At 53.5% G+C, this 14277-nt stretch overlaps 2 protein-coding genes across 3 annotated transcripts in view; both read right to left on the minus strand.

The window, feature by feature from the left end:
• The window catches only part of STAT1 (signal transducer and activator of transcription 1), a 33765-nt gene extending 26586 nt beyond the window's left edge, over nt 1–7179 (minus strand). The window contains exons 1-4 of one of the 2 annotated variants that reach the window (XM_079782784.1): nt 7049–7179; nt 3418–3546; nt 2436–2580; nt 838–936 (exon numbers count right to left, since the gene is read on the minus strand). In XM_079782784.1, coding sequence (XP_079638910.1) covers nt 838–936; nt 2436–2580; nt 3418–3545 — 372 coding nt within the window. In that variant the 5' untranslated portion in view covers nt 3546; nt 7049–7179. The remainder of the gene's footprint in view (nt 1–837; nt 937–2435; nt 2581–3417; nt 3547–7048) is intronic. The other variant, XM_079782785.1, reaches the window with a different exon arrangement.
• A 6841-nt stretch (nt 7180–14020) lies between these two features.
• STAT4 (signal transducer and activator of transcription 4) overlaps nt 14021–14277 on the minus strand; it is an 81450-nt gene continuing 81193 nt past the window's right edge. The window contains exon 24 of the mRNA XM_079781814.1: nt 14021–14172. Coding sequence (XP_079637940.1) covers nt 14146–14172 — 27 coding nt within the window. The 3' untranslated portion in view covers nt 14021–14145. The remainder of the gene's footprint in view (nt 14173–14277) is intronic.

Below are 14277 nucleotides of genomic sequence, written 5' to 3' on the forward strand. Positions count from 1 at the left end.
CTCCCTTCCTCTCTGAGGTCAATACAAATATATTTTAAAAACAAAACAAAGCTCTTCCTGGCGTGTAGCTCAGTTGGTTAGAGCATTGTCCTGATACTCCAAGGTTTGGGTTTGATTCTGGTCAAGGCACATATAAGAATCAACCAGTGAATGTATAAATAAGTGAAACAACATATTGATGTTTTTTCTCTCCCCCTCTCCCTCTCTCTCAAATCAATAAATTAAAAACAAAATAAAACAAAACCCAAAGCTCTTGCTTGTCCCATCAACCAGTTCTCCTCCCAAACCTCCTGTGCCGTCAAAGCCCGCCCTCCCTCCCTCGCCCTCCCGGCTCAGCACACAGGCTCTCCCAGTGAGTTACAGACCAGTCACCCTGACCTTTCACTGTCTCACTCCCACGTCTGAGCCTTCACGACAAGCCCTCTGGTACCAGGCCCAACACTGAACCCGTCTGCCCACTTGCCCTCCCCTCCCCACCCTGGGCTGCGGCAAGAACACGCTCAGGGCCTGCCTGCCTCCTTACTGCCCCCGCACCCCAGAACAGTGTCCGGACCCGGATCCACACAGCCAGTCCCCAGCCACCCATCACTGTCCACACAGCACCCTGCCCGGTTATCTCCATGGCGATCCTTATCTGGAAGAACTGTATCTATTCGTTGTCTCTTCCATTAGATCAGGCGCTTTCACGAGCCTGGTCCGTAACACCCCTACTTCTGATTTCCCACTTCCTGGGGCTACATCAGAGGCCTGCTCACCACCACCTCAGTAATATTTGCTGGAAAAATAAATGCGTTTATTTTATTATCATCATCAGTGTTCAATTAGAAGAAAAAGTACCTGATTGAATCTCTGGGCATTTTCCAGAATTTTTCTTTCCTCCTTCAGACAGTTATAGATGATCATTGACATCAGTATTGGGTCTTCCTGAAAATTATCCTATATACGGGTGGTCAGGACAAAAGTAAGTTAAGTATCAGAATGTTTAAGCCATTGGGCATTATAAATTGAGATGAACTTGTTCATATTCACTGAGAAACCTCATCTCGCATTTATTAAATTCTACAGAAGTTAATATTTGGTAAAATCAAAATATTCTTTCCACAAATTCTGACAAAAACTGCTCTAACTTTCCAATTAAGTGCAGGTACCTCAATTATTTCTTGATTTAAAAAACCAAGTATTTTTATACATGGTTCCTACCATATTTTTTCTTAAATTACTATTTTTCTTTTATAGTAATGATCCTTAGTTAGGGTCCTGAGACAATGCAAGTGATGCAGAAATGACCCATGACGTCCCGCTGGTCTCTGCTTCAATTAGACCAGAGACGTTCTCCTCAATTTTTCTGCTTCCTTGCCAAAAGTAGTTTGCAGAATACTGGCAATCATGGCTTTTTATTTTTTATTTTTTTAAACAGCCATCATGGCTTTTTATAACAGGTGTATGCAAGCCAAGTTGACAGGAGAACCAATGTTTATGCAGTTCATCGGACTTCCTCATCCCCTGGTGTTATAAAACCCTAACCCAGCCACAGGGGAGGACAAGGCGCTCACGGCCTATGCCAGTGATGGCGAACCTATGACACGCGTGTCAGCACTGACACGCGTAGCCATTTCTGATGACACGCGGCCGCATGCCGAGGATGAAACATTTGCTGCTCTGAGGATGAAACATTTGCGACTAGAGTCTTGGAGTTATTTTTTTCCTCAAAGTGACACACTACCCGAGTGATGCTCAGTTTTTTGGCGAAGTTTGACGCACCAAGCTCAAAAGGTTGCCCATCACTGGCCTAGGTGAACAGTTGCTGTGTTTTATGAAACAGGAAAACAACAGTGCTCGCCTCCCTGAGAACAGGAGCGTCCCACTGAACAGAGGAGCTGTGGGAGCCAGACTGAGGGACAAGGGAGCGCTTCCGAGGTAACCCCAAACTCCGCAGCAGCTCTCTCCGGCCCGGAGCCCCTGACCTCCCCTCGCAGGGCAGCCCCGCGAGAAGCAAGGCCAGGAGGGCCTGGCCCCGCCGCCCCGCCCCGGGGGCTCCGGAGGCCACACTGTGTGCAGAGCGAGGACTCAGGCCGGACTCGGCACGGACGCTCCTGTGGGCTTTGCCGTGGCTCTCTAGCTCACTGCTCTTAAAACGGAATCCTTTTCCTCTGGTTTAAATAGCAACAACCTTTGTCAAACAAGTTTCTGGCTTCACATTTTTCTCAGGATTACAGATGCCTAACAAGGGATCCGCTGAAACCTAAGCATTCCGTATGTGTTTACAGAACGAACTGACATTTCCTTTCACGTGTGCTCTCAAGTCTTGGCCTCAGGAGGGACTGGATTTAGTCTCTAACTTTTCTAAATGCCAACGCGTGTGCTCAGTGTGTGCGAATGGAAAACACTCCCATGTGGACACGGGCCGTTCCCACTAACAGCGCCCCCCCCCGTACCTGCAGGTTGCGCTTGCTCTTCCGGATGTTGTGCTGTAGCAGGAAGTTGTTCTCCAGGGAGAAGCGGCTGTACTGATCGTCCAGCTGCGACAGGAGGTCATGAAAACGGATGGTGGCGAACGAGACATCATTGGCGGCGTGCTCCCTAGACGGAACATCCACACTTTATCTAGGGGCTGTCCTAAACAGACAAGGTCATCACTGCCTCCATGCGAAGCTGCTAACAGCGGTGAGGGCTGCCTTAGTTTTTATCGCTTTCCTGTGACAGGGACGCTGCTTCAGTGGCAGTCGGCACAATATTTCTGCTATACACAGCCAGCCTGAGAAATTCTACAACTCCAAGACTGTGCACAGCACTGCTCATGGCGCTCAACCCCGAAGCGGGAGGTCAGCAGGGGACTTTTTTTTCTATGTCGAATACTCTCGGAACATCGAAAGCATCCGCAGTCAGCAAAAAGAAATTTTAAAATAGAACATGGATCCCTTTGAGCGATATGGCCTGAATGCTATCACCTCTTCATATCTCTAATCAATACTGTACCATAACTCAGCTTTAATGCTTTCTTTTAACTTCTTTCCATGGCCTGTATCCTAACTTGGGCAGTAACTGGTGTCGCATTACCTAACGTATCCAAAGCATTTAGGAGCGTTTCTAATAATAAAGGTATAATATGCTAATTAGACCAGAGGACGTCCTTCCTTCTGGACAAAGCTGCAGCGGGCGGGCGGGGGCCAGGGCCAAGGCCCTTGCACGCATTTTGTGCATCGGGCCTCTAGCGAGTCATCATTAAACTGACAAGACTGCGTGAAAGTGCTTAATGACTCATGTGTGTAGCTGTGTAGAGACACGTGCCACTTTTCAAATCAACACTCTCTGGAACAGACAACCCCAGTGGCTCCGATGAGGCTCATCCACGTCACTGAGTCAGCAAGCTCCTCGAACCGCATGGAGCAACATCCCCCTCTCCAGCGCCCTCCTTACCAGTCCTGCTTTTCCAGCCACTGGGCCAGGTACTGGCGGATCTCCATGGGGAAGCTGTCATCGTAGAGCTGGTGCACCTGCTCCAGGAACTTGGCGTCCAGCTGCTGGAGCTCGTACCACTGGGACATCCTAGGGAGAGCAGACAGTCACGAGTGGAAGCCAGACTCCGGGACGCGTGCTTAGCGTGGCGCTTCCTGCAGATGCCTTGCTTGATCCAAACATAATTTGCCTCTGAGCTATATACACACACTCCTGCCTCAATAGTGTCTGTACTCGGAAGCCTGTCTGTTTAGTTGCTGTTACTTTTTAATCGTTATTGTTGCAAGTATTACATGTGTCCCGCGTTATCCCCCTCTGCCCGCCTCCCCCCACCCCCCGCCTCCCCCCACCAAGCCCCCAAGGTCTTTGGTTGATTACCTCCTACCCACCCTCCCCTGCCTTCCCTCCCAGATTCCACACTGTTGTTTTTTTTAAAGCAACTTCTTTCTTAAAAAAAAAAAAAAGTATATTTTTTATTGATTTCAGAGAGGAAGGGAGAGGAAGAGAGAGAGAGAAATATCAATGATGAGAGAGAATCATTGATTTGCTGCCTCCTGCACGCCCCACACTGGGGATTGGGCCCACAACCCAGGCCTGTGCCCTGACCGGGAATCGAACCTGGGACCCTTCAGGCCAACGCTCCATCCACCGAGCCACAACAGCTAGGGCCACACTCTGTTTTTTAAATTGACTTTTGGAGTCAATTTTTTTTTTCTTTTCCAGGAAACACATCGTAAGGTCTTTGCTTAAACTTCTCGGGAAGCCCTTTCTGGCCGCCTTATTTAAAGGGACACCACCTCTCACCCTGGAAGATGCTATGCCACTTCCTGATGCATTTTTCTCCACAGCACTTACCACCACCTAACCTACCACGTATTTTCTTATCCTTTTTTTTTTTTTTTAAAGATTTTTAAAATTGATTTTAGAGAGAGAGGAAGGGAGAGGGGGGGAGAGAGAGAAACATCAGTGATGAGAGAGAATCATGGATCGGCTGCCTCTTGCACGCCCCCTACTGGGGATCGAGCCGCAATCCGGGCATGTGCCCTTGACCGGAATCCAACCTGAGTCACACCAGCTGGGCCACATATTTTCTTACATATTTTGATTACTTTTGTTTTCCTCACACGAAGAAAAGGATTTCGGGAGGTTTTGTTCACTGCTTCCAGGGCAGTGCTGGACACACAGTAGATGTTCAATAAATATGCCCTTTAAATAAATCTGTACTTTGATCAAACAAATAAATGCAAAACACCTACGTTTACTTAAGGACAAATCCTAAGAACTCGCCCAAAATCGCTCTCTTAAAAATTACAGCCCATTTGTAATTCAACTCAAAGAACTGTAAACTGGTATTTCACATTTTATGATTCATAGGTTAAAATGGATTATTTTTGTTAAAAAAGAGACATGTTTTCTTCTTTGCCAACTGCAAACAATAAGTCTGGCACAAAATGTCTTAAGTCTCAGTAATAACTTAAAGATCAAAACAACATCATTAAATATATGATCATTGGGAAGGATAAAGTAATACTATCTCTTTGCACAACTGTGAGTCAATTTTTGCACAGCAATTCTGAAGATGAACAATTAAGACAAAACCTAACTGAAGGGAGCCCTGACGTCCGGCAGGAGATGGGGAGCCCCCCATCGCCATGCAGTTCAGGGTTCGCACCAGGCTCGGCCACACCATTCGGAGTGGATGGAAGGGAGTGCTGCCCGCCGGCCCTCGGAGGAGGGGCCTGGCTTTGCAAGCAGGGACGGGCTTGCTGGCGAGCACACGTGTGCAGCACAGTCTTACCTACCCCACAAACGTCCTCCCAAAGGAAGAGAAGGACACGGTGGGAAGGCAGAGCTATCACCGCCATGGTGCCCGTAGGGACGGACTCTGGCCACCCGGTGCTCACTTCTCCTGTCCTGTGCCGGAGCGGAAGGCTCCGGATCTGTGGTCCCTCCTCCCCTGTGCGGCGTCTCAGAAGGATGTGCAGAGGCTGGGACAGCTCTGGCCAGGCAAGTGACCCCAGGCCACCCACTGGCTGTCCACAGGCTGGTGCTTAGGGCCCGGTGAACTAGGTCAGAGGCACTGCCTGGTCCCAGCAGGCAATCAATCCATTCACACCAGCAAAACCAGAACCCATCTTACCTTCTTACCAAACGTGTTACCAACACAGGGATCGGCACGATCGTCCTCCAAGTCCCTGGCTCCAGTCCCAAGCGCTCCTACGTCCCGGCCTCCTCCTACGTCCCGGCCTCCTCCTACGTCCCGGCCTCCGACACGACTTCCCAACCCGGCCTCTGCCCCCCTCGGCCGGACCCCATCCCTCGTTGGTTCACAACCGCCAGCTTGCCCACGCGTAGGCTGACTTCCTCCCAGGCCTTCCCTTCGTCGATGAGCAAAGCAGCCCGGGCCCCCGTTCTCCCTGGGCGTCTGGCTCTGCCCACCGTCTCTGCTGTGCTCCAGCTGCTGCCCTGGAACACCGTGTCCCCACACACGTCTGCCTCTCTCCACCCTGCCAGCGTTCCGAGGAGGTGCGGACGCCCCTTCTCTGTAGAGCTGTCTGAGCCTGACTCAGAGACAGCGGTGCTTCCTCCGACGTGAACCCCGGGGCATCCTGGACCTGCTGGAGCGCCGGGCCCTGCCTTCCGTACAGAGCTCTGTGATGGGCCCCCTGCGTGACGTCAGCTCCCCGTTGCAGGGACCATGCCTCAAAAAAAACTTTTTTTAAAGCCCTCTGCTCCTTGGACAGTGTCCTGCACATGTAACCGACTCAGTAACCGTCTGCGGGGTTGAAAATCTAGCGTATGTCAGAGAGCAATGGGAAGTAAAGGGCGAACCATATCACCGCCCAACCGGTCCGGGTCCCGCACCCTCAGGGGTTGCATCCTGGCTTATGGGGCGGCTCAAGTCTGGTTTCCATCCCACAAAAGCACACACCTCTCCAGCCCATACAAACAACACGCAAAGCACAGTCAGCCACACACCAATGCCGCTACCCCCAGCTCTGCGGTGCTGGCCAGGCAAGTTCGGGGAGGATGGGCTGCCTGGGGGGCGTGCAGGAAGGAAACGATCCCTTTCACGTTCTAGGAGGACAGTAAGCTCCTTCGGCCTTGAACACAGAGACACCATTAGGTTCCACGGTCATGCCACCGCCCCTTCGTTGCCACGGACAGTTACGGACCCACCACCGAGGGGCTGGGCATTCGGTCTGAGCAGCCGCCGCACACAGCACCTCGGGGGCAGACTGTGGGGTTTGCGGGCGCGGGACCGAGCTCCTCACGCAGAGAGCCCTCCGGGGTGGAGCACGCCCATCCAAGCCCCCGCCGACCCTGGAGCCCGTGGGTGCGGGGGGAAGGGGCGGGGAGGGCGGCATCGCGGGGGTGATGGCATTTCACGCGCCGTCTTTACTGCCAGGGCAAGGCTGGCCTGGGCAACCGTGCCAGCACCGAGAACCGCACTTGGGACACTCTGGACACGGGCCCTGGGGCGAGGGCGGCCGATGCACCTGTCAGCGCGGCCAGCCCGTCCGGCCCGGCGCCCCGCTGCCCCGCCCCGCCCCGCCGCCTGGCGCCCGGAGCCCCACGCTCGCTCACTCACTCTGCGCGCCGGGTGGGCAGGGACGGACGAAGGCGCCCCGGGCCGCCTCTGCTGGGCCTGGGGTCCGACGGGCGTCGCTCAGGTAAGGCGGGACCTCCTGCGGGCTCAGCGCAGGAAACCGAAAGTGCCGGCCAGGGGAAAAGGCAGCGCCGAGCGCCCCGCCCCCTCCGCCTCCACCAATCAGGGCCCCGCGCTCAGCCAATCGGACGCGGCTGTTCCGCGAGCGCGCTGCCTCCCCCCGGGGGCCGCTGATCGGCCAATCGGCTGGGTCCTTCCGTAGCCTTTGGGCGGGGACCCCGCGTGAGTGACACAGCGCTGTCTGCCCACGGGGCTGCGGGGACCCTTGCGTTTTCGCCTTCTGGGCAGCAACTAAACAGGAAGTTGCTTGCAGAGGCCCAGACCTGGCGATGTCTGCGGGGCTCCCCCGCACCCGAGCGCCTGCAGCGAAGCTCGGCTTGGCAGCTAAAGCCGGTGGGGGGCGTGCGGGGGGCGCCCATCAGTGATTCTCTCTCATCACGGATGTTCCTCTCTCCCCCTCTCCCTGCCTCTCTGAAGTCAATAAAAACATATTTTTAAAATGCAGCGGAGAGAGCACAGGACCATCCCAGTGCTGCCGGAATACACAGCGATGCAAACACAGGACAGAGGAGGGCGACGGGAGAGGGGGTGCTGGGGGCTCCGGGCGGCGGGTCCCCTTATCTTCATCACTTTCCCCGGTTGCACCAGCAGCCCAACCCCCCCGGGGACGCCTGTGAGGTCCGTGCTTCCGGGAGCGCCGCGGGGAGGGAGGTGCCGGGGCCCGGAGGCCGGGCTGGGGGCGGAGAGGGGCGGGATCCCATGGCCACGGGCCTGCGCGGCGGGAGGGGCGCGCCGCGGGGAAGAGCCGCCCCACGTGCTTTCGGGGAAACGCTCGGCGGCCGAGAAGGCACGGACTTGAGGGGAAACGAAAAGCGAAAGCGGGCCGGGCGCAGTGCGCAGGCGCGGGCGCGGGCCCGGGGCTTTCCCGCGGAGCCCGCCGCATCCCCGCACCCCCCGGCGGACACGCGCGCACCCCGCGCTCCCTGCCGGGGCCGCACTCGAGGGGCGTGGTCCTTGCCCAGCACGAGGGGTGGAGGCGGGAGGGGGGGCCGCCCTGAACCCCAGAGGGAGGGGGACATGGTCCAGTTGCTTCAGGTGCTGGGAAGCTCACCCGTCTGTCCCACTTCCACGTCTGTTCTTCCTCTGGACCCCCCTTCTTCTCCCCCATCCTAACCTCGCTTCTCCGTCTGCACCCTCTAGCTCAGGTCCTCCCGGGCCTGCGAGCTCTGCCCCTCCCAGCTGGGGCCCCTGACTTTTTTTTTTTTTTTTTAAATATGTTTTATTGATTTTTTACAGGGAGGAAGGGAGAGGGAGAGAGAGCTAGAAACATCAATGAGAAACATCGATCAGCTGCCTCCTGCACACTCCCTACCGGGGATGTGCCCGCAACCGATGTACATGCCCTTGACCGGAATCGAACCTGGGACCCTTCAGTCCGCAGGCCGGCGCTCTATCCACTGAGCCACACGGGTTTCGGCATGGGGCCCCTGACCTTGAACCAGAGATGAAGGGGGCTGGGCTGGCTGTCTCAAGCTGTCCTTTCGCTGGACCCACAGAGGGCTTCCCTCCCTCCTGGGTCGCATGTCTACGGGGATTAGGCCGAGGGGGTGGGAGAAGCGGATGGAGGGGGATGAAGGTCACTGGGCTGACTGGGAACGCGGGGCAGGCCAGGAGAGCAGTGTGGGCTCTGCCTGCAGCCTGCGTGGCTCATCCCGTGGTTCCAGGAGACACGGACCTCATGTCTTGGGGCGCTGCTCACCCACTCTTAAAGGGCTCTGCCTCCTTAGGGTGGCCTCGGGGCCAACTGAGGACCTCCAGGGTGAGGGGACCCACCCTACTGGACCCAGCCTCCAGCCTGGAGGGAGAGCGAGCCACGCCAGACCCCACACTTCCCGGGAACCCCCGCAGTGCAGAGGGGTGTGTGTCTTCTCCAGCTACAAGGAGAGGGCACAGAGAAGTTCCAGTGCAAATGAAAATGGGGGCCCCTTTTCCAAACTGTATGAAGAATTTCAGCCGAGACCGGTGTGGCTCAGTGGATAGAGCATTGGCCTGCGGACTGAAAGGTCCCGGGTTCGATTCTGGTCAAGGGCATGTACCTTGGTTGTGGGCACATCTCCGGTGGGGGGTGTGCAGGAGGCAGCTGATCGATGTTTCCCTCTCATCGATGTTTCTAGCTCTCTATCCCTCTCCCTTCCTCTCTGTAAAAAATCAATAAAATATATTAAAAAAGAAAAGAAAAAGAATTTCAAAAAGGCAACTGCAGAGCCTTAAACCAAGCCGGCCCTCTGCCCGGGGCGGGGATGGGGGGGGGGGGAACTGCACGGGGAAGGGAGCCGGGGAGGGCTTGCCCTGCAGAAGGCTTGCTGCCTGTTTACGTAAAACCAGGGAAGACCTCCATCTAACGGAGAAACAGGCCGGGACACCACTCCTCCCCGTGGCACTTGTGTAACGTCAGGCCTCCAGCGTTCCCGGGAGAGCCCTGCGTGATCTGCTCTGCCTCCCTTCTGCTTTTGAATTGAGTTTAGAGAGAGGAAGGTGAGAGAGAGTGTGTGTGAGACAGAGACGGACGGGTCTCACATGGGTTGGTGGCCTCCCACACATGCCCCAGCAGGGGCTGGGGATCAAAGCTGCCACCCAAATGCATGCCCTTGACTGAGTACTGACCTCTAGACCCGTGGGTGTGCGGCCCACGCTCCTACCACGGAGCAATGCCAGCCAGGGCTCCCCTAAAGGGGTGTCAGGAGAGCGGCATTCTCCCACACCCTTTCACCTCTCCCCACCCCCACCCAGTCTAGGCGTCCTCTAAGATTCTTCCCTCAGAGGCAGGTGGTGAGACATCTAAGAGGAGACTGTGAAACCTTACGTAAGACAGCGTGGGGGAGCATTTTACCGGGCAGGAGGAGAAGGCCCTGAGTCTGATGAGAGGGGTTAGGGTTAGGGTTAGGGGGGAGTTTCCGGAACTCTTGCGTGGGCAGATGTCTGGGATGCCTGGCACACATGAGCTACCTCAATGGAAGGAACGTTAGGGTAAGATCATCAAACAGTGTCATTCCAGAGCATTGCCACAGAGTTTGGAGGTAAAGAGTGGGGTGACAGAGAAGGGAATCCCTATGTTGGTTGAGCAATACCAAGTGTGTTTTGGTTATTCAGTTTGAAGTCTAATATTGGGGACTGTCCCATGATTTTAGAGTTTGGAGGCATTATGAACAGAATTCTAGCATAGTCTTGCAGGCAGACCAAGAAGTAAAGGAAAGGAAGGAATTCATTACCATCCTCTATGTGTTCAGACACCAAATCATTAACATATTGATTAGAGAGCAGAGTACTAGAGTCTAGGGGAATACCTATGAACAAAGCCTTCTCGGTCCATGGACATACAGAGCTTTGAAGAGAGTCTAATGAAGAAGGCAGATGATATACATTTACAACAAAGGTGATAGAAACCGTGCTGGGAGCTGGAGGATGTGACGCAGGAGTGACGTGACCTGAGCCATGTGTGTGCATGTGTGCATGCGTGCGTGCGTGTGTGTGTGTGTGTGTGTGTGTGTGTGTGTGTTTGAAAGGAAGGCCTTTTGGAGCCTAAAGGATGAATGAACCTAATCCAGTAGATGAGATGGGGCTGGAGACTAGAGAGGATAGAGCAGAGGGAGGTGAGAGTGAGCATGACCATCAAATAAACTGAAAGTAGTTCCCTCAGTCTCCTGTGTATGATTTGGAGGCTGAGAAGCCATTGTTGGGGAGAAGTCATGAGAGATGAGTTGAAGCATAAAAAGAGACTAAAAAATGACTTTGGAAAGATCTGTTAAGAATTATGGTCCAGAACTGGGAACCTTAATTGTTTTTTGTGCCAGGAACCACTCTGGCAGTCTAATGAAACCTATGAATTCCTTCAAGGAATAATGTTTTTAGTCAAATAAAATACATAAGATTCAAAAGGAAACCAAAACACTGATATAAAGATATCAAAATAGTGACACCAACCATGTAATATAGTAAGTAATACTAGAGGCCCGGTGCACGAAGTTCGTGCACGGGTAAGGCCCCTGGGCCTGGCCAGCAATCAGGGCTGATCGGGACCTTCCAGCTGCCATCTGGGGCCTTCCTTGGGGCTGCCAGCCGAGGCCTTCCTTCGTTCCGCACCGCCCCCTGGTGGTCAGCGCACATCATAGTGAACAATCAAACTCCGAGGCTCACGGTCAAACTCCCGAGGGGACACTTTGCATATTAGCCTTTTATATATATAGGTAAGTGCTTCTTTATTAATGGTACTACGTAAGATCTAGCAACGGGTCTGATGAATGCAATTTCAAAACTGTGCTTAGCATAAGCGATATTTTAAGATAAATGTAACAACTGTGACGAACACATGGTGTAGGTTATGGTTTGTTGGCTTTGTATCTATCTAAAAGAAATTCCGTTTCAGCAAAAAGTTGGTAGAAATAAACTCCTAACGATTGCCATCCAAATTCACGACCCTGCGGAATTCTGCTCATACTCTCTAGGCAAGCACTGCTAAGCCAGAGCGTCGCGAGCCATTTGAAGATTTTAAGCAGCGACTGAAACGATCCAGTTCACTTGCAATGGAGCGCCCTGCCTACGCCGGGAGCCACGCGGAGTTGTTGGTTGTGTTTACGGGAAGGTGCTGCAGGGCGCATCCTTCTCACCCTGTCCTCACGGTGTCCTCTTTGGGAGGACTCGGGTGGAAATGCTCTATGTCGAATAGGGTGGCTCCTCACCTGTACGGGTCTGCCAGGAAAGGGTGCATTTTACTGTCTAATTTATACTTCCGTGAGCCAGACTTCTAAAGATGCACTCATCCGTCAGTCAGTGCTCATGGTCAGTAGATAGAAGACTGGAGTCTGTGTCAGAAATCGGAGTGTGCGCACAGAGGCCCGTTGGCGAAGTCTAGGCCACAGTCACCTGCTGCGAGCACCGTACTAGGACGGCTTGCCCCCTCATTCTGCTCCTTCTCCCGGGGGGCGTGCACGGGCGTCCTGAGCCATGTGAGGCGAAGAAAACCCCCTTGGGTTTGCAGACTCACAGTCGTACTTTAGGGTTCTTTGGGGACTTTCCTCGCTCCCTCAAGACTCTGAGGAAGTCCACTGGGAGCGGTCTTTCTTCAGACAAAGGCACCAATACTCAGCACAACGGTGGGGGATAAGAAGCCATTGTTGGGGAGAAGGGATGAGATGAGAGATGAGCTGAGGCATACCAAGAGATTTAAAAATGACTTTGGAAAGGTCTGTTAAGAATTATGGTCCAGCACTGGGGCCATAAGGTGAAGAAGAACATTCTTTACCTGACAAAGCATTTGAAAAGGGGTTAGCAGAGTGGACACCGGTGATCGGTGTGGGATGGGTGAGGGGGAACGTGAAAACATGACTGATATTTTGAACATCTTCCTTGTGTTTCATTAGATGCTGCTTGTTTGCTCTGAGCTGGCAGAAAAAAATATTCCGGGGCGTGGAGGGGACTGATAGGATGGAATCTCTTGTTAGGAAGGTAGGTTATGTTAAATCCTTATCCTTTTTTTAAAAAATTATTTTTTCATCCGACATCGGCCTCTCCCTGTTTGCTTGCCTGGGGGCCAGAAAATGGGTGGGAGCTAGAGAGGAGCCTCAGAGACTGACATTTCCGACTGCGGTCAGGGCTCCCCGTGGACACCAGCCTCGGGCTTTTCCTGCAGGAAGTCATGCAGATGCCCTGGCATAGAGACCTGCCCAGGTCCGGGCACCGGGGATCCCACACTCTTACTCAGAGCAACAGCTGGGCACTGGCATCGCTAAGCATCCAGTCTGGTCCAGAACATCAGGGCCCATATGCCACCAGCAGTGACTCTGGGCCCCACCCCTAGCGGTTTATGGGAAGTCACTGCGATGCAATATGGCCCCAAGCGGCAAAGGCGTCTGGGAAATGTTGGATTCTTAGTTCTCTGTGACCTCAGGCTTGGCTGACTGACTACCCAGAAAGCCGGAATGCCACGCAAAGATGAATGCCATACTCCCAGGAAAGTTAGTGAATGTATAGAGAGTGATCACTGCGTGATGTTATCTGTTAACGTAGGAGGGCACTGTTCTTTCTGGGGTCCAAGTGACTACCCACCCTGTGGTTTTACTACAAACCCCCTATGAAGAGACCCTGTCCTGGGAGGGGAGGGATTCTTCCCGCCCGGCCAGCAGCTGCCCTGCCCGAGTGTGTAAGTTCTCCTAATAGAGCTCTTATGGATCTGAAGAAGGCTACGTGTCCGTTCTTCGGAATCAATCTGAATTTAGACTTTTGGGGCTTTTCCCCAACAGAGGAATCCCTGGCAGCGGTCCCAGCAGCTGTGAACCCCGAAGTTGGGACCCTGTGGACACGACAGTCATGAGGCTTCATAGTTCACCCCTGGGTACCCAGCTGTTGCTGCCCCATTATCCCCGCCAGGCTGGGTCATGTGCGACTCTTCCCTGCGGGCACCCGGGACACTGGCTCAGGTGGCTGTGCCCTCAGGCGCCCCTGCTGGCTTTTGAGTAATGCAGTGAGGCCTTGTTATTCTTGACCTGTTCCGAAATCTTCTTTAAAAATCATTTTTTAAATTACATTGATTGGGGTGACATTGGCCCACATGGTCATATAGGTCCCAGGTGTGGGTTTGTATGTTACAAGATCTGTATGTTGTGCCATGTGCCCACCCCCCAAAGTCCCATCTTCTCCCGTCACCCTGTATCAGGACCCCTATTCTGAAATCTTAACCTGGAGCCTTCTAGAGCCCAAATCATAAGGAACACAGGAGAAACCAGGTCAGAGATGGAACGAAGGCGAACCCAGGAGTCTTTGGTTAACATCATATGAACACTTGGCTTTTAAACGTCTCTTCTCTTGCACGTGTATCTGGAGCTTTGGTGCCGGGGTGCCAGCGAGAGCATATACAAAGCCACTGGGCATATACAAAGCTGAAGGAAGAAGGTGTGATTGCGGGCCAAGACCAGTCTTTCCGTTTGCCTTTGCTTCTTTCCTTTGAGTGTCAGGGGTTGATCCTGTCATTCGGCAGAATAGGGCGACTTCATCTGCAATTGGAAAATGAAAAGGACCTTTGAGGAAACTACTGCTTGGCAAAGAAATCACTATTTCTGATGTAAACACCCACGGCTGCTAACTGCGCCATAATCATT

The sequence above is a fragment of the Cnephaeus nilssonii genome, assembly GCF_951640355.1.
Source record: "Cnephaeus nilssonii genome assembly, chromosome: 10".
NCBI lineage: Eukaryota > Metazoa > Chordata > Mammalia > Chiroptera > Vespertilionidae > Cnephaeus > Cnephaeus nilssonii.